Source organism: Protopterus annectens, chromosome 12.part0 (genome assembly GCF_019279795.1).
Source record: "Protopterus annectens isolate FY-2018-M chromosome 12.part0, PAN1.0, whole genome shotgun sequence".
NCBI classification, from domain to species: domain Eukaryota; kingdom Metazoa; phylum Chordata; order Ceratodontiformes; family Protopteridae; genus Protopterus; species Protopterus annectens.
In genome coordinates, this window is record NC_056746.1 from 574,499,530 (window position 1) to 574,525,627 (window position 26,098).

The 26,098-nt window shown below is 37.4% G+C and overlaps 1 protein-coding gene across 1 annotated transcript in view; it reads right to left on the reverse strand.

The window, feature by feature from the left end:
- TECPR1 (tectonin beta-propeller repeat containing 1) overlaps positions 1 to 26,098 on the reverse strand; it is a gene marked incomplete in the record, with an annotated part of 1,181,271 nt that overhangs the window by 151,452 nt on the left and 1,003,721 nt on the right. Inside the window, 1 exon segment of the mRNA XM_044089712.1 lies at positions 11,229 to 11,321. Coding sequence (XP_043945647.1) covers positions 11,229 to 11,321 — 93 coding nt within the window.

Genomic DNA, 26,098 nt, shown 5'->3' on the forward strand with positions numbered 1-26,098 from the left:
GATGGAACTGACATCCATTAGTAAGGAATGAATGAAGATTAACAACATTAGATCCACTATTGCCTGAGCCAGAAGCAAGTCACCACAATAATTTTTGGGGAGTCTTTCTGAATCTTCAGTATGACTCTGGACATTACTGGAAATGGTAGAAAAACATAGAGGAACATTCCTGCTCAGGGAAAAGAAGCTGCATTTGTCTTCCAGGTCATCTTGCATTTAGTCCCAGAGTAGAATTTTGCCAGTTGATTGTTGTGAAGTATTCCAAAAGCTGGATTAATTTGTGGAAGACACCGTGACTCGTTTTCCATTTGAGAGGGTCTGTCCTGATCATGCTCAAATTGTCTGCCACAGAGTTTTGTTCTGATGGAATGTAAGGTACCTATACAGTGAGACTGTGTTTAAAAGCTACATTTTAAGGTAAGATCTGGTCCCCTTGTTTGTTTATGTACTGCAATACTATGGTGTTGTCTGTAAACACTTGAAGAGGTCCTGGGGACAACAGATGGTTGAGAGAAATTACAGTATTTATAAGAACTAGCATCTCTTTTATGTTGATGTGTTTGTGTATCTCTTTGTGGTTCCAAATACCTTGCACATTTATTTTTATTTATTTATTTGACATTTGTTAACTGGGTTAGTCCACCTGGGTAGATATCCTTTTTCAACTGAGACCTGAGTAGAAAAGCTCCAGACATTACAATATGAAAACAGACATTAACAATTTGAAAATTAACAAATGGAATATATGTAAACAGAACAGTGGTATAAAAACATCAGACAGCTTACAGTAAAGTAATGAACATATTTACAGAAGATATTATTTTTTTAGAAAAGATATGCAAGTATCAATTACATATAACATAGTCTTACTTTCTGAGATATGAAGATGAGATTGTTTATTATACTGATATATAATTAGAGTGCAGACAGTTATTGAGAAAGGCTATAAGATGACAGGGTTCTTGTTATTTAAAGGTGCAACTGGGGGGACCAGTAGGAGAAAAGAGATGACAGGAAGGTAAGGTTATGTTGTTTCAGAACAGAGACATGACCATGCCAAATGGAAGGTATCTTTTAATGCCATTTTGAAGGAGATGGTGTTAGTGATAGATCTGACATTTGAAGGAAGTTTGTTCCAAGTATTAGTGACAGAGTAGCAATACAGTAGTTTTCCAATGTTTTTATTGGGCTTATAGATTTGCAGTAGGTTCTGGTGAGAACTGCGAAGAGTACGGTTGGGGATGCAAGGCTGAATAAGGGTACAGAGAGAGGGACAGAAGGTTGGGTCATATAAGACTGAATGAGCTGTGACAAGCTGGGGTAATAGAATTTGGTGCTGGAACTCAAGCCACTGCAGTTTTTTTTAGGGCTGTACAGTGATAAGTACGATAAGGTAGGTTAGAAGCAAATCGTGCAATTTTGTTATATGTGCTTTCTAGTTTATCCAAAAGATTAGATTAAAGGTTTGTAAAAATATGGGCTACATAGAGTAAAGCAGGTAAGCTTGAGCCAGGGAAAGTCTAGAGGACTGAGTGAGAAATTTTTTGTACCTGTATAGGAGTCCAAGTTTTTGTCTGGTCTTTTTAATACATAGCTGAATGTGGAGATTGAATTTTAGATGGTCATCAATAGTAACTCCAAGGAGTTTGGTATGAAGTTCAGTAGCGATGACTGTATTGTTAAGTGCGAAGACAGAGAAGGTAGCTTTATGATGCTGAAGGGTTGTAGGGAGGAAAAGGAGGAGTTTAGTTTTCTTGGGGTTAAGTAAGAGTTGATTAGAAGTAAGCCATCTATCAACTGAATGGAGGGACTATTAAGTGAGGGTATGGAGATGAGAGATGTTGTCAGAGCAAGAAATGATAGTAGAAACATCAGCATACTGAATAATGGTAGATTTTGGGCAAGAAAAGTAGAGGTTGTTAATAATGATATTGAAAAGTAGGTCCAAGGATGGAGCCTTGGTGCACCTGTTTGAACAGATAGGAAGGGGGAAAAGGTAGTTTGCCATTTTACAGCCAGAAGTCTTTTAGAGAGGTAGCTGGAGAAGCAGGATGGGGAAGAGTCAGTGAGGTTTAGAGAAGCAAGTTTTGAGAGAAGTAGTCTATGGGAAACAGTGTTGAAGGAGACTAACTTATTATTATCACGGGAATGTGCAATGGTGTTTATAAAGGATATGAGAGCAGTAGCAGTACTATGCTTTGTCATGCTGAGAGGGGGTCAGGAGATTTTCTTGGAGGAGGTGAGTAAGGAGCTGCTTGTGGATGCATTTTCCAATATTTTGGGCAACGGAGATAGTATAGCGGTAGGTCTAAAGTTGGATGGATTGGTTGCGTTACCACCTTTGTGAAGGGGAATGACATAGAATTTTTTCCAGATATTAAGGACTGTGTTTTTGAGAATGGATCTATTGATTAAAATGGAGCTGGGGAGGGTGATAGAGTTAGCAGCAATTTTTAGGAACTGAAGAGGTAAATTATCAACTGATGGTGAAGAGTTTTTAAGTTTAGAGAGAAGCAACTTTATGTATGTTGCAGATACAGGTTTGAGAGAGAAGGGAGCAGAGTGATAAGTGGTGGAGAGGTTAGGGTTGAGAACAGTATCATTTTTAGTCAGGTTATGGAAAGAATCAATGAAGAAAGTATTGAGTTGGGTATCAGTATCAGTGGGTGAGCTATATGGGTGTGGGATGGGAGTAGATGGACATCCAGGGTTTAGTAGCTTATTCACAGATTGCCAGAATTTATGGGCATTGGAGTATGAGCAGTCTAGTGGTTTGTGAAGAAAGTTTTGCTTGTCAAGGGTGACGTGTTTTTTATTAAGTTACGGAGCTCTCTATAGGTTTGGAGATCAGTGTAGGTATTGGATTTCTTCCATTTTTTTCCAAGCACTCTCTCTCCTATTCATATGAATTCCAGTGGCTTTTGTTAACCAGGGGGCAAAGTGAGTTTTGCACCTGAGTTTCCTAGTGGTGGCTAAGGAGTAGTGTGTATCTAAAAAGATGTTATTAAAGGACAGGAATGCTTCATCTAGGGGGATGTTATGGAGGACAGACCAGTTAATAGAAGAAAGCAGATGGTTAAAAGTGTCAGAGTTCAAGTTGATGAGATTTCAACAGACTTTGTAAAGTTGGGGTTTCTGTAGCTGGGGTGAATGTCTACTAATAATAGTGGGATGGTGATCAATGAGTGTGTCAAGTAGGGTAGAGGGGTTATGGTAGAGCTTAGGGTAGGAGGTGAGAATCCAGTCAAGAATGGAGCTAGTCCTCATGTGTTTGTTAAAACGAGTAGGGTCAGTAATTTGCTGAGAGAAATGATAGAGGTTGATGAAGGAATGTGGAGAGTCAGCTTCAAGGGTATTCCAATCAATGTTTACATCACCCATAACAATGGGTTCATGAGTAATATTTCGGGTGATCCACGAGAGCAAGTTTTCCAGAACAGGGATGTTGTTGCCTGGGGGGATATAAATGGATATGATAACTAGCTTCTTATGAGCGTTAATGTAACAGTTGGCTATGATCATTTCGGCAGGTTGGAAATTGAGAGAGCTAACAGTGACAGGGAGAATGGTGAGATGGTTAGAGTAGAGCATAGCAACACCACCTTCTTTCTTTTCTTTACCTCTCTTTATTCCATAAACACTGTTATCCAAGCAATGCCTGAGGTGTCTGCTGTGACTGAGTGTGCTGGAGCATGAAGGGAGAATGGGAGGCCTGGATTTTGAGAAATTTGTTGCCTCTATCACAAAATCTCTGTTTTCATAAATCCCAAAACTGGAATATGAAATGTCAGGGGATGGTTATGCTGGAACCATAATGATTTCATGTACTACTGAATTTTTCTCATGTGGAATCTTGCAAGAGTTACTGCAAGTCTCAAAAGTGCCATGAGACCCATAATTCTGAGGAATTCCCTTGCTGAGACAGTAGTTTGAGTTGAAAAACTCAGGAATAGTCTTAAATACAGATCTACTTGTGTGCTTGATAGAGCACACAAAAAAGGGGAGGTGTAGCCATAATGTACTCTGACCACCTAACCTTATCCCCCTTACTAACCCACCCCATTCTTTCCATCCAGCTGAACTCATCATGGATAATTACAAACTAAACAACCATAAAACCCTTACAATAGCTGCTATCTATATACCCCCTGGTGACAATATTCCCTTACTAGAACATATTCTTCAATGGACTGCCAACACTATATCTAAAGAAACTCTCATACTAGGTGATGTTTACATCAATTGGCTGTCCCTTACCTTTAACTCCGCATCCACCAGCATGGACCTTTATGGCTATACCCGAGTTATCTCCTTCCCCACTTTTCTTCACAAACCCACAAACACCAGTGCTATTCTTGACTGGATTCTTGTCTCCCATCCTAACTTCTACCACCATCCAATATCCCTGCCAGACAAAATTAGTGAAATTCCCCTATATGTGTCCAAAGGTTCTTCCCCCACCTCCATCATCCTCATAAATTCAAGGAATGACGTAAACTAACCAGCTTCAACCCTGAGACTCTCAGCAACTACCTTTTTGCCATTGACTGGACCTTCCTCTATCACCTCTCTCTTGAAGATGCAGTCCTCCAATTCAACTTCATCTTCCTTAACACTCTAAACTCTCTAGCCTCCTGCCGAGGACTGTTAAGAGTCAACTCTCTTTCTTTCCCATGACTCACAAATCAAACATATCTCCCATCCAAAACAGAGACTCCACAAGGAAACTCTGGCTAAAGACAAAATCACACATACACCTTCAAAAATATAGGGAACTCCATAACCTGGCAGAAAAACACATAAACATTGACAAAACAACTTCTACCACACAGCCCTTACTACACAACCTAAAAATCCCAAAAAATTCTCGAACACCATCAACCAAATTCTCCAGTCCAGAAATCCATCAACACCAAACCCCTGGACAAAAAATTCACCCCAGGATACTGTCTCCATCCTTAACACCTATTTTGTAGATACCATCAGCAAACTTATGCCAACATCTAACCTAAAAAATCCCTCACCTCTAGCTAGCTCCCAACTATAAAACTGCCCTCTGTCACTACAACCCATACCCACCTACTCAAACTCAAACTATGTTCCCCATCTGCAGACAACTTGCCACCTCTCTTCCGAAAAGCTGCCACCAACTCATTAACCACTCAATCAGTGAATCCACTGTCTCTACTCTCTGGAAAAAATTCCATACTATACCTATCCACAAAGGTGGAAACTCTGTAGAACTTTCTAACTATCACCCTATTGCCATACTCCCTCTCCAAAATTCTTGAACACCTACATGCCTTTTTTCCAAGCCTGACTGCATGTACACCAGGTACTGCATCATCAAAGTCACTACCTACCAACACATAGGTTCATAGGTAGATACTAGGCTTTCTGCCCTAGGGCATTTATAAGCCTAACCAGAGTGTATTTGGCTTCCGCCTCCCTATTAGATTAGCCTACTGTGCCTCTGTAAAGTACGTCACAGAAGGTACCCTTTTAAGATTAGTTTACTGTGCCTCTGTCTAGCAGGGACACAGAAGAGATCCCCAGGGTGAATTTGCGAATTCCAATCCACGCGTCCAGATTTCGCTTGAAGAGGGTCAGCGAGGGGCTATGTCTAACCTGAATTGGGATTCTATTCCAGAGTGAGGGGAGCCTCTGGGAAATGAATCTGTCCCTCCAGCATGTCCTATTTATTTTTGTGCTGAGGTTTAGGTCCCTGGAGCGTGTAGCTCTAAGGGACTTGGATTTTTTGAGGTGGAGCATGTCCATTAATTCTGGGTTTGACATTGCTTTGTACATCAGGCATAGATCGCCTCTGAGTAGGTGGTAAGCAACTGAGTAGAGCTGGAGTTTCTTTAGTCGAGCTGCATAGGACATCTGTTTGTAATCCATGATCTTCTTGGTGAGGTACTTTTGGGGTCTCTCCAGTTGCTGCAGGTGTCGGGTAAGGTACATCCCAAAAGGGGCATTGTATTCAATTATGGGCCTGATGAGTGATGAGTAGAGGGGCACAATGACCTCTCTTGATCTAGATGCGAACCCTTTTGTGATAAGGTGGGCTATATAGAAGGTCTTTCTAACCACTTTGGCAACGTGATTATCAAAGGAGAGATTACTATCTACGTTGGTCCCCAAATCTCTAATTACTTCTTCCGTACTTAATGGATTACCACCTATGTGGTAATTTGTGGGCATCTTGTTTTTCCCAAAGGGGATGACTATGCACTTTTAGCATTTAGCTTGAGGCCGTGGCTCTGGCACCAAGCATCCGTCTCTGTGAGACCCTTTTGGAGGATGCTTGCGTCAGCTGGAGATTCGATTATGGCCCCCAGTTTGCAGTCATCTGCGAACTTTGTCAGCCATAATCCCCCCATGTTAGCCTGAACCTCAGAGAAGTATATACCGAACAAGAGAGGTCCCAGAACTGAGCCCTGTGGGATGCCACTTGTAACTAGTTTGGATTTGGACATGGCACCTGCGATTCTGACCATGTGAATTCTATCTCTGAGCCAGTTTGCAACCCATCTTGTGATATAGGGGTTGATATTTAAGCTGGTAAGCTTATTTATGATGCCCGAGTGGGGTATTGTGTCAAAGGCTTCTGCAAGGTCCAGGTAGGCTGTGTGGACTACCTTGCCTTCATCTATGGCTTTGGTAACTGTTTCAAAGAAATCAACTAGATTTAAGAGGCAAGATCTGCCCTTAACAAAGCCGAATTGGGTAGGGTCCAGTGTCTGGAGGCTCCCAATGTCTTTGTTTATGAGTTCCATGATAATACGCTCCATAGCTTTACAGACCAGACATCTGCAGGAATATCATCAAACACACCTACTTGCTTGAATACCCTTCCACCCTCCCAGTCAAAATGAGCCCTAACCAGAGGTATTTAGAACAGGCTCCCTCCCAATGCTCTGTCTGGAGTGGACTGCCCAAGCAAGTACTGCTCTTCTCTAACTACTGTAGGCCTCACAATGGTTATATCAGAAGCTGTGTCCCTCTTAGCAGTTACCTGTTTACCATCTACTAAGATAAGATATATATTTTGGTGGTAATTTGGCACCCCAGTTGTTTCTAAACAATTTACCACTGGCAGTTTGTCATCCACACTAACTGGCTCTCTCGATTTCTGTTTCTCACCCTGCTTCGATGGATATTTGGCTACTATGTGTCCCCTCTGGTTACACTTGAAACATTTAATTCATAACTGTTCACTTGGATTAGTAGTTTCCCAGGTACTGATGATAGCTATGACTAGAAACGACAAGGCATTCAAGGTGACCTGGGGAGTATCAAACAGGTACAAACACTCTCTAATCTCTAAAGAACACATTGATTGTCCAGTCATAATGTAAAGCAATAAAAAACATTTAATGTTAATTTAATGTTAATAATAAGTAAAATGATTACAAGAAGGTAAATCAATAACTTTCAATAAGCACCAGAATTCAATCACCAGGAATGTAAAATTAAACTGTAGGATAGAAGTCCATCATTTTACAAAAACTATCTACATAACTAAACTTTCCTAATCTAACTAGAGAATACTGTCCCTGATCTAATCTAAAACATAACAGCAAGGCAAAGGCAGGCTTACAATTTTTGGTGAGTTCTTGTTTGTTGGTATCCACTGACAAGAACTCTTCACTAACTGCTGCTCTTCACAAACTGCCCAGCACTGTAATTGACTACAGCAGTCTCTTTACATAGTCCAGGTTAACAGTCTCAACTGTCTTATTTTAAAAATAACAGTCGGTTGTTTGAAAAAGTTATTTTCCTGTCAATCAGCTGTTCAAATAATCACCTAGCTGTTCAAATAATCACCTAGCAATCAGAAACATTCTAATAACATCACCATTGCTTAGCTGATTCTCCACAGTTTGTATTTTAGAATCTCCCTCTCAAACATGCACAATTAGAAATGTATTAAAACACTAACAGATTTTTTTAAACATTCTGAATACACAGGGAGATACTCAACATTTTAAAAACGTATTCACATTTCCACAATTTGACATGCTGGCATGCAAGTTAATCTGAGAATATACACAAATCTTCTGCCAGACATGCTAACACAGATAACAGTGTTTTCAGTTTCTTTACAAATGGAATAAATGCATTCCTCTTCTGCCTGGTGTACAGTTAGTAATCATTCATCACAAACACACTGCTGTCTCCCACTTTTAGTACTTTGTCCTTCTGCCACAGCTTTGTCAGAATCAACTCCTTCTGCAGGTAAAATTGCATCTTTACTATGAAAGGTCTAGGTGGTTTTCTCATAGCCAGGTTTGGAACACACATACAATATTCCCTTTCAATTAACAATTCCTGTTGTGAAATACTAGTCCAGTTGATTATTTGTGCTTTCATAAAAGTAGTACTAGTCTGTTCCTTTCAGCTTCTATGGAACAACAGAAAATCTCAGGTTTTCCCTAAGTGTTCTGTCTTTTATTATTTTTGAAACATCTCTTCTTGTGAAATCTCATATTCAGCTAACTTTTTCTTCACTGCGACATGTGAGTTTTGCAGTTTTATCACCTTATCTGAATATCTGTTTAAAGCTTCTTCCATTTTTTCCAGCTTTTTATTGTTTGAGTTGATATACTCCATCACTGTTTCATTTATTTTAATGAGGTATGTGTGCAGTTGCCTTATACTTTGCTCTAGGTCACTAGAAGTCATGTCTGGAGCTTGCACTGCTTTTTGCTGAACAGCTGCAGTATGTTTCCTAGTCAGTGTTTTTTTGTCGCCTTTTGTAGCTGACTTTTCCTTTAGGTCTTCTGTATTTCTTTTTTCCTGGCATCCAGGCAGTGCACCTACTACCCGGTTACTAAAATTTACCCAGAAATCTAGGTCCACTGGCTTTCTCTGCTAAGTTTCTGTTTTCACTATGGGAGAGCTAGACTTAAGCTGTTACTCAATGTGTAGCCATCTTGGAAGTCCCAAAAATAGCTTTTGTCCTCTACACTCACACTAACCACCAGGGACACTTAAAATAAATTAATAGAAAAAGTGGAAAAGCTTCAAAATGCGTACCCTTGAAAGAGAAAACAGCTCATCAACAAGTTATAGCTTTGGTCCTTTACACTAAGGATTTAGTAAACTAAGAGAACTTGCATCCTGATGTATTTTCTTAACAGTAATAAGTATGAAACTATAATGTCTGGCATTACTATAATGTCTGGCATTACTAACTGACACTAACAACTTGTTAGTTCCGAGGAATAAAGCAAGTATATGAGGATAAATCAAGGGCATTCTGTAAAATCAGGGACAGTTGTGATGGATGGATTGTGTCTGTGGGGAGCTGCTATACCTCTAAATGAGTGTGCTTAAGACAAAGCCATGAGAAACAACAGAATGCAATGGACAGCATTTTTAATTATTATTTGGAGTCACTCAAAAGTTAATAAAGCAACAGATCTAGCATCATGATGCAGTTTCTGAACAAGAAGAAAATAAAATGGTAGCCATTTGAAAAATTTGGACCTGCTTCAGAGAGTCCCGCAATGTTGAGACTGACTTGCCAAAAATTCAGACTTACATATACAAAGCTCAAGATTTCTATTCTCAGAATATTCTATTTTCTCTGAGGTATGGTCAATCTCAGAGTTGGAATACATAAGTTCCAGGGGTGTGGGTCGGGGGAGGGTATGCCCATCCTGAAAAAAATGTAAAGGGGAATAGTGATGTTCAATATTTGCTTTTCACTTAGATTTTCAATCTGTTGTTTTTTTCAGCATGTCGGGACTTGGCATTTCAAGTCCTAACATTTCAATAGGGAGATGAATGGAACTTTAATCTCTGGCATTAACGACTATTTTTTTGGCATGTTGGGACTTAGCATAAATTTCCAACATTTCAATAGTGAGCGGAATGAAACTAATGTTGGGCATTAGTGACTGACTGTAATCATCAATGATTTACAAGGGTCAGGGAAAAATAAAAGGATACATCAAGGATGTTTCGTAAACTCACACACAGGTAAGACATATGACAGCCTATCTGCATATCTGTGTGTGTCTGAATGTCTCTATGTATGTGTGAGTAGGAGAATGAATGAGTGTGGGTCACTGTGTGTGTGTGTGTGTGTGTGTGTGTGTGTGTGTGTGTGTGTGTGTGTGTGTGTGTGTGTGTGTGTGTGTATGTGTATTTGTGAGTAGAGGAATGAATGAGGGTGGGTCACTATGCCAAAGTGATGTATGGGCCGCCAGAAGTTATCACATGAAAGTGCTGATTAGCACTAGCAATAGCACCATGTGATTCAGATACATAGAAAATAGACAATAATGATATTGATAACATGTTGTTGAAGTGCATTTGCAGTGATCATGGAAAGTCCTGCTTTTGGGTGTGGCAGTATTCACAAGTGCAAGGTTTTCTCTCTCTCTCTCTCTGAATGGGGGAATGGGAGTGAGCAGCTGCTGCCTGCTTGCTCATCCTGGGGGGAGGGCAGTGGCTCTGGAAAGCCACATGGTGACACCTAATGGGAGCACTAGGTGTCTACCTCATGGAGCCCTAGGTATACCAAACAAGCACTACCATGTGAACTGCATTATGAGCTAAGGGGAACTCTTGGAGGGCAGCTACAGTGGAACTCAGAAGCGCTACCACAGTGGAGGGGGGGTGCTCTGCTGGGGGAGAGGATATGCCACCCTGAAACCAACTCTTGCAGTGAGCAGCTAAGATCAGTGGGGATTCCCAAGCAAGAATGAATGGGTCAGAGTGCTCTCCCCCTGCACTATGACTGAATGATACACTTGGGTACAGGTACAGGAGTCATCAGGCTCAGCCCTGCAGGAGAGCAAAAAAAAGTAATCCTAATGCAGAAACTATTCTGGAATTATAGGGAGCTCAATCTGAAGGCATTGTAACATCCAACACCTTAACAATGATCCAAATGGCTTGCCCATGAATATGGTGAGCAACAGGAAGGCGAAAATAATAAAAAAAATATATATCCACAAATGTTTTCCCACTAAGACCTTAACTAAAGAAAATTATAAAACAATACTGCTTTGTTAGGGTGTTGATCACAAACTAGACCACAAAATCTGGGCACTACTAATAGCCAATTTACTGGACTGTTTGTTGACAAACTCAAATCTAGTTTTCTTTTTACTCCTGTCTAACTCATCCCATTTACTTTTGCTTAAATAATATTTATAACTCTTCACCAAATAATGTGGAAGTAATATTTAAAGTACTGATGTTTTACTTACAGCTTTCATCCACTGCACATACTGTTGTGCGTCCCACTGACAATTGTTTTAACTTTTGCTTTAAAGGGGACAGAATATGGTACCAACAGTCACCTGAAATAAAAAAAAAATTAAAATAATGAAAACATTTTACAGTTCTAAGAATACAGATAATGTATAATTATTGCAAGACAAATAAAATGACTCAATTAACTGCTCAGCTAATGCATGAGCCAAGACCATCAATAACAGAAGTCTAAGTGTGCAATGCAATCAGTTATACTACAAAGACAAATAAAAGCAGTGATGATCCTAAGGTCATTGCTGTTCACCTAGAACACAAACAAGTGAAACACGCATTTTATTTTATTTATTTATTTTTCCTTTGTTGACTGGGTGGGCCCTTTTCAACCACAACCAAAAAGGCAAAATAAATAAATAAATACATAAATAAATGAATGAATGAATAAATAAAGTTTATAACAATATAAAGATGGCAACATATAGCTGGGATTTAGACTTGTGCTGTCCACCCTAATTGGCTAATGTGGGTCTGCCAGTTAGCTCAACAACAAAAATCTCTGATTTGGATATCAGGTAAGGCTGCACCAAGGAATACCTCATTAGCAGCAAATTACCATGTCTCTAAATTGCCCACTAAGCTATTAGACCAGACTGCATTAGCATTCTCCCTAAAAGCTCACACACTGTAGTAACACAGGCACCTCCCACAGACAAACACAAAAATACACACACACACACACACACACCTCACTAATGCTAAATCTGCAGTAGTTACTCCCCTGTACTGCTGCATTTGCATGCTGCTTCACCCAAAAGACTGCTCTGTGCAATGGCCACTGCCAGTGTAGTGCAGTAGTGGAAAAATGGTCTCTGAATAACTCAAGCTAAATGTGATGTGGAAACCTTTGGCATTAAAGCTTCTGCATCAAATCTTAGATTACATGCACTAAGTGTAAAATATACAACTTAAAAAATTATAGAATAAATTATCAGTTTATAGAATAAATTATCAGTTTATATGGCATATGCAATAACAATGTGTACAATAAAAATAGAGAGAAAAAAGTATACAATCCCGGACTAAACCACAGGCCATCCAGAATACAACTCTAGTTTATCCTTACTTCCCCTGTCAAATTAAGTCTCCTTGTAACATAATGGAAATCACATTCATAGCTGAGATACAGTGGATATAAAAAGTGTACACACCCCTGTTAAAATGCCAGGTTTTTGTGATATAAAAAAAATTAGACCACAATAAATCATTTAAAAACTTTTCCCACCTTTAATGTGACCTATAACCTGTACAATTCAATTGAAAAACAAACAAACCTGTTAGGGGAAAAATATAAAAAATAACAAACTGTAAAATAACAAAATATAAAAAATAAGCTGGTTGCATAAGTGTGCACACCCTTAAACTAATACTTTTGATTTAATTACAGTATTCAGTCTTCTTGGGCAGGAGTCGATCAGCATTGCACATCTTGACTTGGCAATATTTGCCCACTCTTCCTTGCAAAAGCACTCCAAATCTGTCAGATTGTGAGGGTATCTCTTGTACACAGCCCTCTTCAGGTTGCCCCACAGATTTTCTATTGGATTTAGGACTGGGTTCTGGCTGGGCCATTCCAAAACTTTAATTTTCTTCTGGTGAAGCCATTCTTTTGTTGATTTGGATGTATGCTTGGGGTCATTGTCATGTTGAAAGGTGAAATTCCTCTTCATCTTCATCTTTCTAGCAGACACCTGAAGGTTTTAGGCCAAACGTGACTGGTATTTGGAACTGTTCATAATTCCCTCCAACTTGACTAAAGCCCCAGTTCCAGCTGATGAAAAGCAACCCCAAAGCATGATATTGTCACCATCATGCTTCACCGTGGGGATGGTGTTCTTTTGGTGAGGAGAAGCGTTGTTTTTGCGCCAAACGTTCCTTTTGGTATTTGTGGCCAAAAAGTTCAACCTTGGTCTCATCAGACCATAACACATTTTCCCATATGCTTTTGGGCAACTTGATGTATTGTTTTGCAAATTTTAGCCGGGCCCAGATGTTTTTCTGTGTAAGAAAAGGCTTTCGTCTTGCAACCCTTCTCCATAGTCCAGACATATGGAGAATAAGGGAGATTGTTGTCACATGTAGTACACAACCAGTACTTGTCAGAAATTCCTGCAGCTCCTTCAGTGTTGCTGTAGGTCTCTTGGCAGCCTCCCTGACCAGTTTTCGTCTTGTCTTTTCATCAGTTTTGGAGGGACATCCAGTTCTTTGCAACATCACTGTTGTCCCATATTTTCTCCACTTTTTGATGACTGTCTTCACTGTGTTCCATGGTATATCCAATGCTGTGGAAAATTTTTTGTACCCTTCTCCTATCCCTTTGATGCTTTGTAAGCTCTCTGTGAACCATGGCTTTTGCTGTAGCAGGCAACTGAGTAAATGTAAGGAAAATACTACTAGGACAGCTGAACTTTATTTGGGGTTAATCAGAGTCTCTTTAATTGATGGCAGGTTTGTAACCAAGAAGACCGAATGCTGTAATTAAATCAAAAGGTGCTTCAACAAAGTATTAGTTTAAGGGTGTGCACACTTATGCAACCAGCTTACTGTACTTTTTTATTTTTTATATTTTTCCCCTAACAGATTTGTATGTTTTTCAGTTGGATTGTACAGGTTATAGGTCACATTAAAGGTGGGAAAAGTTTTGAAATTATTTATTGTGGTCTCATTTTTTTATATCACAAAAACCTGGCATTTTAACAGGGGTGTGTACACTTTTTATATCCACTGTACCTGCTTTTTACCTTCATTCTCTGGTGTGTGTGTGTGTGTTTGTGTATTTCAAAATCATGATAAGATACCGTGTGTATTTCAAAATCATGATAAGATACCGTGAAAATGTGAAAATGTGAAAAAATGTGCCTTTTACTAGATGTGATGCTAAAGAAACAGAAGTCAAACAAAAGAAACATAACAGGCTGCAAGTGAAACCTTTTCACAGCTGAAGTGCTCTCAGTCTTTATACAACATAACGCTGTTTCTGGAATTGCTAGCATTTTTTGATTAAGGGCCACTAAATAGTTACAGTCAGGAGGAGATAACATGACTTCTATCACTGCATGCTTCACCCACTGCATACATGTTACCATGTTTTTGGTAGCATTATCAATCTGTTTAAACTACAGCATTCTTGTTACTATGCCCTTGGTAGCCTTCTCACTGGATGTTTGATTCCCAGTAAGCTAAGCTAGTTACTGCTCTTGGTAACATTGTCCATAGTAGTCTAACACTGAGCATCATAGTTATTTTAGTCTTGGCAACCTTCTTTGCTTACTGTACAAGTGCAGCCCTTTGAACTTTAAATGTTTATATTTTAATTTTTTTATAAACAGAAGTGTGACTAAAATGTATAGTGGGTAGTTAGTATAAGTATATTTGGCAAGCACACAGATACCTTTATTTCAACAACTATCACAAATCATGTTTAACATTTTAAATTGTACATTAATATTTGCATATTGCATGGATCACCTTCATTCTTGGCTAATTATCCCTTTCTGTATACAGACCACCAAAACTGATCAACCGTCATAATGGAATCATTTGCAAGTTTTGTGACTTCCAGAGAATCACATTTTCAGACAGAAAGGACAGAGAAGGATGCCATCTCTACCCCAGATATAAAATCTACATTATACATTCAGGGCCAACTGATATTGGGTATTTGAGACACAGTGATGTCATGCAGACTGATGAATCTTCTTCTGACTCCTTTACTCCTCTTCTGTGATGTCACTGCACACATAACAAAGTTGTACCTAATGTTACATGAAAATCAAGCTGTTTAACATACGGTAAAGGGTTCTAAAGATGACAGATTAAATGATGTCACATTCATGTCTTAAGATCACCTGTCTGGTATCTTTGAATTCCATATGATGCCAAACCATAGCCACAGCCAAAACTGTTTCCCATAGAGTGACTAATCCCCCACATAAATGCTATACTTCAGTGTGTTGGGGGTGGAATGCCCTGGAGTACAGTGCACATGCATCTTATGAAGAGACTGCTTGTGCTAACTTTGCCCTGTACGGTACTACAATTTAACACATGTAAAGTAAAGAATGAATGAATGAGTACTACAGTTCCTAACTTCATGTTCTCCTGCTAAAAGCTGTTTTTCATCCACTGCAATGCTTGTTTAACACATCCTTTTTGCCATTTATACTGATTTCTACCCATCACATTTTGATACAATTGTAATTTGGTTACTTATATGAATTAGTATTAATTCATTAATGCTACTAAGACCGTAATACCCAGTTATGGTCAACACCCACATGAACAAAGTACTTTATTTTGTATGTCCTGGTGTGGACGCTTGTTTAACTAGATCAGTATTTCACTTTTTGTGTCATTTATTATGACTGTTGTGTGTGTGCTATATTATGCTTTTTCAGAGGCTGAAATTGGTCCATTTTATATTAGATCATGATCAGAGATAATAGAAAACTCTGTGTTTATCACCTTTGTGTTTTGCATGGGACCCATTGTTATGCATGGCCAGTAAAAAACTTGTTAATAGACTAGGCTGCCATATACTAACACTAACTAGTAGATGGCATAATGCTGGAGTGTATGTGTATTGCCTGCATGTACAACATTAAGATAACTGTGACCGTATTTAAGACTAAGGGAAAACTATAGCCAACCTGTAAAACTTAAAGAATAAAATCATAAACAAATGCATACAAAAAGAAAAAAAAAACAGGTAAATGATAAGGATAACTGCAAAGAACAAGTGTTTGTTTTATTGAAAAATTCAGGCTGGTAAGAAGCAGACAGTTTGTATGTCTTAGGTCCTGAACAGAAAGGCTGGTTAAAACAGTACAAGGTATTGAGGAAAAAGTAAGATTACTAAGAAATTATTCAGCAAGTTGTTATTTCTCACCACAGGACTCTCTCAGTACAGTTAATCAGGGTAGACCTTAAAGCTGTGTTTTTTTTTTTTGGGTGTTTGAAACTTAGAATTATAAAACAAGCCTGGGGCATAGCAATTAAAGACTATCATCACAATGGAATCATTACATGGTCTGTGCACTCACAGTCATATCTTCTTTGAGGGTGTGCAGGCTTTTCTATAATTCAACATATATATATTTAAAACATGGTGGGGGCCTGCATTTCGCGGAATCTCATTTTGTTGAATCACAAATCACTAAAAAAATGTTGAAGACACATTCTGTTGAATCACAATTTATATAGAACAGTAGAAGTGTATGGACAATCACTGCTGGTGTGGTTTGTGCTTGTGCTCAAGCAGTGTTTCACTGTGTACATGATTCTTTTAGTGTTTTCCCATGATTGTGTGAATGTGAACTATGGAATTAGATAGGGTGTGGAGGTGCAGGGGAATTTGACCAACTGCAAAAAAAACAAAACAAAACAAAAAAAACAAATACTAAAATAAAATGATAATAAAAAATTATACATCTGCTCTGTATGAAAATCTTCCAAGAAACACGATTCTACAAAATTAATTTTTTCAGTGATTAGTATTTCAATGTAACAAGGTTCAATAAAAAGACATATACTCCTTTATTCAGACTGTATAAGTTGCCACCACTGTTTTACAGATTGTACTGCAGCAGTTCACCAGCCTTATTATGGCACCACAGCACAAAGCAGTCTATCCAGAGAGAGCAAACCTACGGCTTTCACAAGACTCTTCTCTTTGGTTCTACTATGAAATGACGTCTTTCTGAAAGTCAACATTACAAAAGCAGGAAAAAAAGACCCAAAAAGCAAAAGGGTAAAAAAAACTCCTTTATTTCATCCCCCCTGCACCTTCCAATGTTGAGTGCAAGCCCCCCTCCCGGACTAATATATACCAACTCCGTGGACACACCAACTTGAAGAAGGGAGAAATCTCCCTAAAGAAATGAGTCATTGCCAATGCACAATTAGAAATAGCACTTGTAATGATTTCTTATGGGAAAGAATATTTGGTGTTATGCCATTCACCCTTTTCTTCCCTGTGTGCTGAACACACTTGAGCAATTTCACCTCGAGCATATGTACGGAAACCTTTCCTTTGCTTCTCCACAGATGTCCCTATAATATGATCTGATGACATTCGACAACAAAACCCTGACAACACAACCTCGGCCACATGCCAAATGCACTGACTCAGGTTTAAACAATAACTAAGAGAATTTGTTTTTTTGATCTAGGATCCTGGTACTCAGTTCAAGGGTGTAATCTAGGCATATGTCACTTATGCCACAACATACATTTTCTTGGGGAATAACTGATTTTCTACAATGATATAACCTGGAATTTAAACTTAAGACATCCTGATTTCTTTTTCTACATAGTGTCTCATTTCAGGAGTTTTTTCCCCCACAATATTAAAAAAGTAAGCTCCCAGAAACATGCACTACTGAGGAAAGAAGTACAGCTGGAGGAGGCTGGCATCTGGAAGCTGTTTTACAATTCCAAAAATCTTGGCTATGCCTCTGATTCAGCTCACCCACAAGAAGATTAGATGAAAAGTTTTTTAGAGCAAAACTTATTTCATGAACAAAGAATGCCCAAGATATAACAGATGCACAACATTAGATAAAACCAGTTAGGTTCCGAACTGGGGTAGTATACGGATCACAATAAACCATTTGCAGGCATAGCCAGGATAAAAAAATTCAGAGAAAAATAAAACAGAACAAATTCACAAACATGAATCACAGAAGGCAAACATTCCATACACAATTGAAACCAAATGCAAATATTATTAACAAAGTAGAAAAACAAATCTGGGTTAATTTTAGTACAAAATATGAGAGGAGAGCTAAGGGTCAAAGTAAATGTGACATATGTGATGAAGGAGTTAGGTGATATGACCAGTGAAAAAGCACTTGCATCTGGATTTTTTTTTCAAAAACATTTTTATTTTGTTTTCATTATAAACATACACAAATGTACATATAACAAATACAATAAAATAATAACAAAACTGTTTACAATATTTACATTTATCCATGAGACACAATAATTTTATCCATGAGAAGTTATCAGTATTTGTTCAAAAGGTTTTCCATTTTTGCCATGCTATTTTTTTATGAGTAATGTTATGAGTTGTATAACAAATGGTTTGCAGTTCTTTTTTACAAACAACTTTTGCTAAATTAATAAAATCTTTAAACATCAAATCTTGTTTACTTTTCCAGTTCAAAGCAATAACTTGTCTGGCAATTGCAAGAACTGACCAGAGTAACTGAATCTAAGATTTAGGTATTACATTAGGTATAGGAACATTGAATATGATTAATGAGTTAGAAATAAGGCAGTTGTCAGACCATAAAGCATTTACAAAGTCTTTCCAGTACTGAACAACATTTCTACATTCAATGAACATGTGAACCCAGTTGGCCTCTAGTAATTCATCACATTTCCTACATTTACTTTCACTGTTTTTGAGTATAAGATTTACTTTTTGTGGAGTATAGAAACTCCTATTCATAAATTTCCATGTATACAATCTCCAATATAATGAAGAAGAGGTACCATATGTAGATTTCAATAAAATGTTTTGGATTAATCAGACATTTGCTCTCCATTAATCTTTACATAGTAATTCCAAAAATCTGAGTCAAACTTTAGTATGTCTTCTCTTAGTATCTTATAGATAGGTGAGATACTTAATTTTTGATCATCTGTCTTTTCAAGACACCTAATAAAAAGCTGGATCAAACTAGGTATAGATTCAGTCTCTAGGTTGATTGATACTCTCATTTTGTTTTCTATAAACTGCCGTAATGATTGTATACACAACCAACTGTCTTGACTATTATCAAAACTACATGAAAGAGAATTTAGTGGTTTAATACTCTTATTTTCAATAAACTGATGCCAGAATATCAAGTTATTTTCCTTTAATTTTTGTATTGCATTGATGTTCAAAGAGTTTAGCAATCAGGGGAGTATGCTATACGGAATATAAGAAACAGGAATTGTTTAATGTTGTAATTACAATCAATAATATTTTTAAAGTTATTACATATTTGATTAATGCCATAAGAAAAATGATCAACCTTCTTATTAAATAAACAAAATTCACGTAAAAGCCAATGAACTCTACTTACTCCATATTGTTCCTTAAATTGAATTTCTATAGTTCTGATATTAGTTATATGAATCTCATGTATTATTTTCCAGCCATATATATAGGTAGATGTGATTCAATGTAATATTACATTAATTAACAAGAAAAAATGGAGTACGCCTGGTAAAAAAGCACAAACAAACAAAAAGTACCAGTCGTAGTGAACGAACCACAAGATAGCTGTTCAGCAAATATGAAAATATGTAGAAAACTGCCACTACACATTTTCTGGTTAAATGAAGGCTTCGGTGAAAGGATGGTATCACCAGAATTAAAAGTCCAATTTATTGAAATGTCAGAAGAAAACTGCCACAACACATTAATTCTAACTGATTTGGAATAAAGATCTAAGCTAGGGAATGCTATCCCATTACTGTTCCAAGCTCTAATGTGCCATTTATATGCAATCCTAGGTTTTAAGGGGAACCATAAAAATTTAAGTAGCATGGAATTTAATTTTTTACATAAGTTTTTGGGAGAGATGGTATCAATGACTGTATATAAAACAAAATTTTAGGTAAAAAAATTATCATTTTAATTAAAGAAAGCCTATCCTCTATTGTTAAGAACATTTTATTCTATCTTTTGATTAGTTCACTAACGGTGGTAATTAAATTATTGTAGTTTAGTTTAACAGACTCTTTCCATGAACTCTTTATACTAACAGCCAAATATTCTAATACATCATTCTCCCAATTAAACAGGTTATTCTCTCTTAGGTTTTTGTTGATCTTTTTGTTAATTAGTAATGTTTTGGATTTATTATGATTACATTTAAGCCCTGAAATTCTTTTAAACTTGCTCAAGGCATTTATAACATAATGCGAGGAACCATCAATATCACCCAACATTAACAGCATATCATCAGCAAATAATTGTATCTTAGGACAATAGTCATTAACTTGAAAGCCTTTTATATGTTGCTTGTTTCTGATATATGTAGCAAAAGGTTCCATTGAAAGAGCAAACAATAATGGTGACAAAGGACAACCTTGTCTAATTCCCTTAAGTATTTCTAGTAGTGAGGATAGACATGATCCGATTTTCACATAAGCTTGTGACCCACTATAAATTTTCATTAATAAGATGACAAAATCTGAAGAGAATTCAAAACCAACCAGGATTCTTTGTAGATAAAACTAATAGAATCAAAAGGCTTTTCTATGTCTAGGCTGATAATTGTTTTTTATATTTGCATGCTATGTCTATTAATGATAGTAATTTAATAATGTTATCTTGCACTTATGAAGAATGAACCCTGTCTTATTATTCTGTATTAGATTAGGTAATATTTTCTTTATCCTATTAGCTAATATTGTCATGAAAATCAGTGTTTAGCAATGGAAGTGGCCTATATGAATCACAAGATTTGGGATCCTTACCTTGTTTTAATATGGGGGAGATAATTGAATATTTCCATGATGGGGGTGTTATACATTTTTGCTTAACCATAGTAAAGGCACTCATCATTTTCTTTATTATATATTCAGGAAAAATCTTACATAGTTCAGGAATTATTATATCTAGTCCTGGAGCTTTATTATCTTTTAATTTTTTTATTTGCTCTTTCACGTCTGTTAGTGTTATTTGTTTATTTAATATGTTATTTTGTTGCATCGACAACTTACTAGTTATATTTTCTTGAATAAAGGTATTTATTACATTGTCTGTCTCCAAAAGTGGTTATTATTTATATATTTATAGTAGTTTTTGAACACTTCTAATATGCCCATTAAGTTAGATGTACTCTTAACTGAACCATCATTTTTATATTTAATCTCATTAACAAGATTTTGATTGTTTATTTTTTGGGATCTTACCACTATTTTATGTAGATATTTGGGATTTACAGCATAAGATTGTAATTTCAATTTTCCAGGTTTATGGCTACCTTATGATTCAGAAGTTCTAAGTATTTTTGATTTAACTTAGTAATTTCGTTATGTGCTACTTTATTTGGTTTTGCATCCATTTTTATCTTGTCTATGTTTTTTTGTAAGTCTAAAAGTTCTTTGTCCCACTCTCTCCTTTTTTAAGGTAACAAGATTTTATTCTACCATATATATATAAACTTTAAAGGTGTCCCATAGTATAGTATCAGTCACTTCACCATTATCATTTGTTTCCATAAACATGTCTATTTCTTTCATTATCCATTTGATAAAGTCTTTTAACTTAGTTATGTAAGCAGGAATTCTCTGCAGAAATCTTAAATCATCTGTATGCATAGATAATGTAAAGTTTATAGCATTATGGTCTGAAAGTGGACAAGACATTATAGATATGCCACTTATTTTAGAGTACATATTATTTGATACAAATACCTTATCAATGTTTGTTTGTGTACCAAACCAATATGAATAGTGAGTATAGAATAAGGAATAATGTTCTGTTAGACCATGTATATTTTTAAGGTTCATCTGGTTTGTACAGTCATTTAACGTCTTGGCTTGAGATGTTAGTTTTATTTTACCATTTTTAGAAGTATTACCTGATAATAGGCAGTTAAAAAAACCTGCTGCTATAATTTCCCCTTCTGCATTTAAAGCAATCAAGACCAGATATTTTTGTCAACATATTTAGTACTTAGTCCTGGTATCCAGTATGTATTAATCAAAGTATAATACTTCCTATTGATTTCCATAATAACCATGCTTAGCATCCCATCTTTATCTGAAATTGCATCTATAAATCTTGACATAGTATCAGTATTTTTCCATAGAAGAGTGCCCTTTCTCTTACTCTTAAAACATGAATCAGCCAGAATGGTATAGCCATTAAATGAGTATTTTTGTAGATCTTTTTTAATAGATGGGTTTCCTGTAAAAAGATGATCTGGGCTTTATGCATTTTGATATATTTAAGCAAATCAGCTCTTTTGACATTATAGTTCAAACCATTAATATTTAATGATAAACGTTTATAACCCATTGACTATAATATGTATGTTGTTACTTTCTGAAAGACCTTTCCTCCATGTTGACATGAACTCTACTGAAAATTTACTTATTATGGATGCAGAACATGTAATAAGCACTACTTGCAAAAACCCCAAACTATTTACAAACATACACATGAAACAAAGTTTCTGGCTCAGTTAAAAACTTAACTAAACCATCCATCCACCACCTCTCCGACACCAAAAGACACAAATTATCCATCTCTGCTTAGAATAAAGTATAAAAACAAAAAAAGAAAAGCATTATGAAGCAACTAAAGAAATTTGAATCCATAAAATATACATCAGAATGACAGTGACCTATATAACTGAAGCTATATGAATATGTCACATATGACCAGACTATATGGATCAGGTTAAGACATAGAGATGTGATAGCTGGCTAGATGGTAGTCCCAGAAGCAGCAGTGGAGTGCTGATGGTTGTCAAGCACAAGGTGAAACAATTTCAAAACCACTGAGCTCACAGTTTAAACATTTACACTGAGATTCACTCACTTTTATTTCAGCCATTTCACCTTCACAAATAATTCCTCCTCAAGATAAACCTACAGTTCCTGTGATAACTGGCACCAGTAATATACCCTCCTTTAATAAAACATGGGATCAGTGGCACCAGTAATCAACCACCCTTTAACAAAACATGGGATCACTGCCACCAGTAATCTAGCCTCCTTTAATAAAACATGGGATCACTGGCACCAGTAATCTACCACCCTTTAACAAAACATGGGATCACTGGCACCAGCAATCTACCACCCTTTAATAAAACATGGGATCACTGCCACCAGTAATCTACCTTCCTTTAACAAAACATGGGATCACTGGCACCAGTAATCTAACCCCCTTTAACAAAACATGGGATCACTGGCACCAGTAATCTACCACCCTTTAACAAAACATGGGATCACTGCCACCAGTAATCTATCCCCCTTTAACAAAACTAGTCCAGGACCAAGGACCATAGCACTGATTGTAACATCTGTACTGATGTAATGGACCTGTAGTTAACCATGTTCACATGGGCCCCTTTCCATTGGGTAATGCAACCACCAATTCTGACTCTGTGGAGCTTGGATGAATGTCATTGGTGATGCATGTACCAGGATACTTCAGCATTCTTAATCTTATAATAATGTAAAAGGAAGCCAACCTCCCCTGCTGCACCATGCCTACTTTCATATGCCCACTAACTTTCATAACCTCTGTGACTATGATCTTTCTAGCTAATGTATCTCTCATTATCCTGCTCCAATCTTTCTCCTCCCATACTATACTTCCCTAACTCTCCCTATACCTTTATTACATAGCAGCACTTCTGTTTATTGATTAGTATTTAAAATTATTTTTTAAATAATATTTGCACAAGAATTTTCTGACAACTGATTTTTTTAGACATGCATCTGTATACCAGCAGTGGACACCCTTACTTTATTAAACAGTGTTCTTCAAGGACAGGGCATTTTTCTGTTTTGACTAACTACATCTACTAAAGTTGTTAAAAAACAAACTGTTGAATTTAAGTAAATTGCTTTTAGAGTCATGACACAATAGTGGGTTTATTGAAGAAAAAAAAAATTTAAAGATGACTAATAGATCAGGTATAAATCCCTATGTCACAAGATGGGTTGCCAACTGGCTCACTGACAGAACCTACATTGTGAAAGTAGCAGAATCCAAATCCAACTTCAGACCAATGACAAGTGGAGTACAACAGGGTTCAGTCCTGGGTCCTCTCCTGTTTGGTATCTACTTCTCTGAAGTATAGGCTAACACAGAAGGTCTTTGGCTAACGAAGTTCGCAGATGACTGCAAACTAGGAGCCATAAGCTCAATGCCAAAAAGTGCATTGTCATCCCTTTTGGTAAAAACTCTGTACCCATGAACTACCACATAGGCGGTAGTCTACTCAATACCAAAAGTGTGATAACAGACCTTGGGACACAGGTGGACAGTAGTCTCTCCTTTGATAATCACATCACCACAGTAGTCAGGAAATCCTTCTACGTGGCACACATCACAAAAGGTTTCTCATCCAGGAAAAAAAGAGGTCATTGTTCCCCTCTACTCATCACTCATTAGACCCATTATAGAGTACAACGCCCCTTTTGGTATGTACCTCACAAGACATCTACAACAACTGGAAAGGCCGCAGAAATACCTCACAAAGTGGATTAGAGGCCTCAAACAGATGCCCTACACAGACCATCTCAAAAAACTGCAGCTTTACTCCGTAGCATATCGCCTACTCAGAGGCGATCTCTGCCTAACACACAAAGCTATGTCAAACCCAGAGCTTTTGGACATGCTCCACTTAAATAAATCCCAATCCCTACAAGCTACACGCTCTAGGGACCTAAACCTTGTCACCACAATAAACAGAACATGCTGGAGGGATAGATTCCGTCCCAGAGACTTCCCATACTCTGGAACAAACTACCTATCTATATCAAACAAAGCTCTTCATTAGCACTCTTCAAGAAAAATCTTGATGATTGGATGGGAGATAGGAACTTCACCCCGGGGATCACTTCTGTGGCTCTGCTCGACAGTGGCACAGGAAAATAATTTTCTTGGGTGGCAAAAGCAAGGGTACCTTTTGGCTAGCATTATATAGGCCCTAGGACCAATAGCCTAGTACCTACCTATGAACCTGTGAAATATATTTTGTTTGTTTGTTTGTGTCTTTTGGCTTTTCCTGGTTAGGGGTCACCACAGCAGAACTCCGGTCCGCTAATGATTAGCAGTTGATTTTTACGTACCGGCTTGCCAGGCCTGATGCACAACCTTCAACAAAGGTACGCCCATTCACGCATGTCTCCACACAGAAGACGCTCTAGCTGAGAATAGAACCGGACAGCGTCTTACTGTGAGGCGACAATGCTACCGCAGCACCACCACCACTGGTAACCTGTGAAATATATTATGATTGATAAAACAAAGCATTTAAAATTAGAAGGAATTTGTTCATTTGTCCTTTAATTTCTTAGTTCTGTTTGCTCCTTCCTTCACAGACCATCCATTTTTTGTTGCCTGTCTCTTCAAACTCTGGGATGCCCATTCCATTTCTTCTATGTCTGACAGTATTTTCTTCTTTTGGATAAATTCTACTCCTTTTTGTAGGGAATCAAAGATCTTCACTCCTTCTGACAAGGTGATTTTTATTCTTGCAGGAAAAAGAATTTGAGCTTTAATATTGGCTTTTTTCAAGGACTTACTTAGAGGAACACACTCCTTTCTTCTGGATATGACTTCAGAGGTGTAGTCATTGTCAAAACAAATAACTTTTTCACCCACCTTGATAGGGGAATTAGTCCAAGCTGATTTCAACACTAAGTCCTTGTCTTGTGAGGAAAGAAATCTCACTATTATAGACCTGGGGTTAGATGAACTCAGAGATGAAGCTGGATTTGCCAGGGACCGATTAGCCCTCTCAATTCCAAAAGAGAGGGATTCAGGCATGCTTAGTGCTGATGAAAACCAATTATTGAGGAACTGAATCATGTTAGCACCCTCTTCTTTCTCAGGAATTCCATATATTCTAATGTTATTCCTCCTTGATCTACTTTCAAGGTCTTCCAGCTTCTCAATCAGCCTGGTGTTTTGTTTCAGAAGAAATTCATTGTGATGTTCATTTTCTGTCACTCTATTATCTAGGTCAGTTACTGTTTCCTCTAAGGCAAGACTCTGTTCAGATTGTTTTTTTTTACTATTCCATTTAGAAGTTCCAGTTGTTTACTGCATTCTTGTTGG